General features: G+C 42.0%; 1 protein-coding gene across 1 annotated transcript; it reads right to left on the bottom strand.

Annotated features, from left to right (window-relative positions):
- Positions 1–600: 600 nt before the first annotated feature.
- LOC114664298 (putative nuclease HARBI1) lies at positions 601–3,118 on the bottom strand. The gene is made up of 2 exons (XM_028818367.2): positions 2,878–3,118; positions 601–2,779 (listed from the first exon to the last, which is right to left on the bottom strand). The coding sequence occupies exons 1-2, from the start codon at positions 3,088–3,090 to the stop codon at positions 1,670–1,672; spliced, it is 1,323 nt and encodes a 440-aa protein (XP_028674200.2). The 5' UTR covers positions 3,091–3,118; the 3' UTR covers positions 601–1,669.
- Positions 3,119–3,464: the final 346 nt, after the last annotated feature.

Below are 3,464 nucleotides of genomic sequence, written 5' to 3' on the forward strand. Positions count from 1 at the left end.
ATATTCTTAAAAAAAAATACCATACCTGAACGCAAGCTCACTGGAATGATCTTTAGCCAATGGCCTAGAAACTGAAGACGTCATCATACACATAGACATCATAAACTTGACTCTGTTATTTTACTTTGGAGAGCTCATGTAAACAGAATTGGCATTGTTGGGATGAATGGCCTGTTCTTGTTAAAACTGTTTTAATGTTCTAATCCTTCAAATACCAGAATGTACTGAGAGAGAGAAAAACACCTAAAAAAATTTTTTTTTTGCATTTATATAGCGCTTTTCTCATTACTCAAAGCGCTCAGCAATTGCAGGTTAAGGGCCTTGCTTAAGGGCCCAACAGAGCAGAGTCCCTTTTGGCATTTACGGGATTCGAACCGGCAACCTTCCGATTGCCAGTGCAGATCCCTAGCCTCAGAGCCACCTAAGGTGGTGGTGGTCAAAGCACTAAGACACTTAAAGACATAATCTAAAAATGGAGTGTTTTGGACTAAGATCAGTGCAGGTACTGTTTGTGTGGGCAATTCTTGTAGGTTCTGAGGCACTACAAAATATACAGGGTAATGTTCAAGTGTCATAATTGAGAAATCAAAATGCAAAAAATATAAACACCTGCATGTAAAAGCACTGTATTAATGTTTGAATCATCTGGGCAACAAAACGCAAACTGGCCTGCATTTGACAGGCTTTGTATGGTGAAGAAGTGCCATAGATTAATATTAAATTAAAATGCATGAGAGTGTGAACCTTCAGGCAATAGATACCACTTAATTTTGTGACAAAACAATGTCAGCAAGAAAACCAAAATAAATCAAATTGGAAAATGGAGAACTAAAATAATAGGGTCTGAACAGTCCAGTCTCACAGACCTGTTTAACAACCAAGAATTAGAGAAAGCTGAGTGTATTTCATCAGACAGGACTGGTCCACCGCATTCTCAATTTCAATTGCTGCCATCGGGTCACAAGTTCAAGGTTCCCAGGATAAAAAGCAGTGGGTTAAAATACTCTTTAATTCCAGCTGCTATTATTAATATCGTTGAAATAAGTTCAATTTTAATAAACATCCACAGGCTTAAATCATAGGTTGAACAGTTAGCATTTGCTTCATTCATCAGTCAAGTCTAAATGTTGGTTTCATTTTTATGTCTAATAAATCTGATTTAATGTTTCACCATAAGTATTATTGCTTATTGCTAGATTTTATTTATTTGTACCATGTTTATATTTGATGGCTGTCACCCTTGGGACAATGGAATTGAATTGAAATTAATTTCAGGTTGTCTAAGTTCTGAGCCATCCATAGCAGGGTATAATATATAATTATTTTTGTTGTTGCTTTACTGCTGGAAACGTGCTCTGGGCACAATACATAATTTGAACCAACTATACTGATGGGCATCGCTTTTCTAGTGAAGTCTTTTTGTACACATTTTCCAACTTTGTCTTGTTCTAGGATTTTTTTGCACCTTTACAGTTTCCACTTTCTTTTACCATTTGAATCCCACATGTACAGTGTACCCTCCTTTAATGTTCTTGAAGGACTTCTCTGTTCACCTTTTATGCCTCATTCAGTCCGAAAGAGCCAGACATTTTACATGCCACATCATGTAAAATGCAAGACTGTTTTGCTCTCTCTGCATGTGTTACTTCAAACTGTACAAATAGAATATTTACGTACAATTGTTAATGGTGAGCTGCTGAAGTGATGCGAAATAGTGCAGGAGTGCCTCGCGCACTTCAGTCCCCTCTGTCACTCGTTCCTGGTACACTGGCACGGTGGGCTGCTGGGGTGCGGCTGGCCACCGCCATTCCTCCCTAAAGACCTCGCCGCGGCTTTCGCATAAATTGTGCAGAATGCAACATGTCAATACCATACTTTTCACTAAATTCACGTTACAGTCACTGCGTTTCACCAGACACTGCCATCTGCCCTGTAACCTGTCAAACGCGTTGTCAATGACCGATCGCGCCGTGCAAATGATGGAATTGTAAGTGCGCTGCGCCCCTGTCAATGTCCCTGTGTCAAAGTACGGCTTCATAAGCCACTTCTGCAACGGATACGCCGCATCTCCAATGAGATAATACCCGACCTCTTGTCCTCCGATGTTCCTCGTTTCGTTAGGTTGGAAGAATGCATTGTTTCCAAGTTGCCAAAGGTCCGATTGTTTGAGAACTTTGGCGTCATGCACGCTTCCCGGGATGCCAACACAAACGTGCCAAAACAATCCTCTTCCATCCACAACCGCTTGAAGTATAACAGAGTGCCAATCCTGCTGATTTAAATAGTCGCACTGGTATTCTTGAGGGGCCACGATGGGTATATGGGACACGTGTACAACACCGACACAATTCGGCACACTCCATCTCCTTTCGAAGTAGTCAGATATTTCAGCCAGTTTCTCGGGGTCAGGAATCTGCATGAGTCTGGGCAGAAATACTTCAGTAACCGCGGTGCAAAACTCGCTCACGCAGCGCCACGCCGTAGTGATGCCGACTCCGAACAGGCGCGCCACATTGCGGTACTTTGAATTAGTGGCGAGTTTCCACAGACCGATGGCAACCCTCTTACGCAGGGGTACGCACAGACGGAACTTGGTGTCCCTCCTCTCCATCACTGACTGAAGTTTGTGGCACACGTACTGGAAAGTCCCCGATGACACTCGGAAATGTTTGATCCACTGACCGTCGGTGAATCCCGACACGGTATTGTCCCACCATTCGGATGACCTGCTTCTTATCCAGGTGACTGGGGGTCTCCGGCGTCTGAATGAGGCAATGACCTGAAATTATGCAATGTTGAATTTTAAAAGAACAAATTAATTCCAGAAAACAATACTATTAATATGTAGTACGATCTTTGTAAGTAACCACTAAGTACCTGTCTTAATGTTTGATTACGGCGCCGCAGCAGCTCGTCAAAAAGTGAAGCATCTGCACTCTCCATAGTGAACTCCAATCTTTTTCTCAGTCTCTCTCTCCTTCTTTTCAGTTCTCTTATGTTCCTTTCACTTTCTTCAATCTGCCTCCTTCTGAGCCATAACATTTGAAAAGTTGTAAAAATTAATATTAGTATCACGGTAACTTCTTCCATGTCTGTGTGGCTAGGTACAGGAATTCGCGTCGCCTAGTTATGACGTACCTATAATACAAACAACATCTCGTTTAACGTTCTCGCGTGCAATGGAAAAACAGCCGGAACCAGGCTGTTGCGTTGGACGACTGCCAAATGTGCACAGGCGGGCAAGTAACAAGGTGTAGGGTGATTTCTGTTGTGCAATAGGTTTGCGGATCGCATTGTCAGCGTGGGGGTGTGCTTTTTGGCAGTCTTGCTTTATTCTGACGTGGAGAAAGAGAAGTTTATTTTTTCTAATTAACAAAAGGATAAGAAAAAGAGGCAAAAAGTACAGTTGTTTGTGTTTCAAATGTTACTGCGCGTTTATTCGCTTAATACGGTAAATATCTCTG

The sequence above is a fragment of the Erpetoichthys calabaricus genome, chromosome 1 (assembly GCF_900747795.2).
Source record: "Erpetoichthys calabaricus chromosome 1, fErpCal1.3, whole genome shotgun sequence".
In the NCBI taxonomy this organism is placed as follows: Eukaryota; Metazoa; Chordata; class Cladistia; order Polypteriformes; family Polypteridae; genus Erpetoichthys; species Erpetoichthys calabaricus.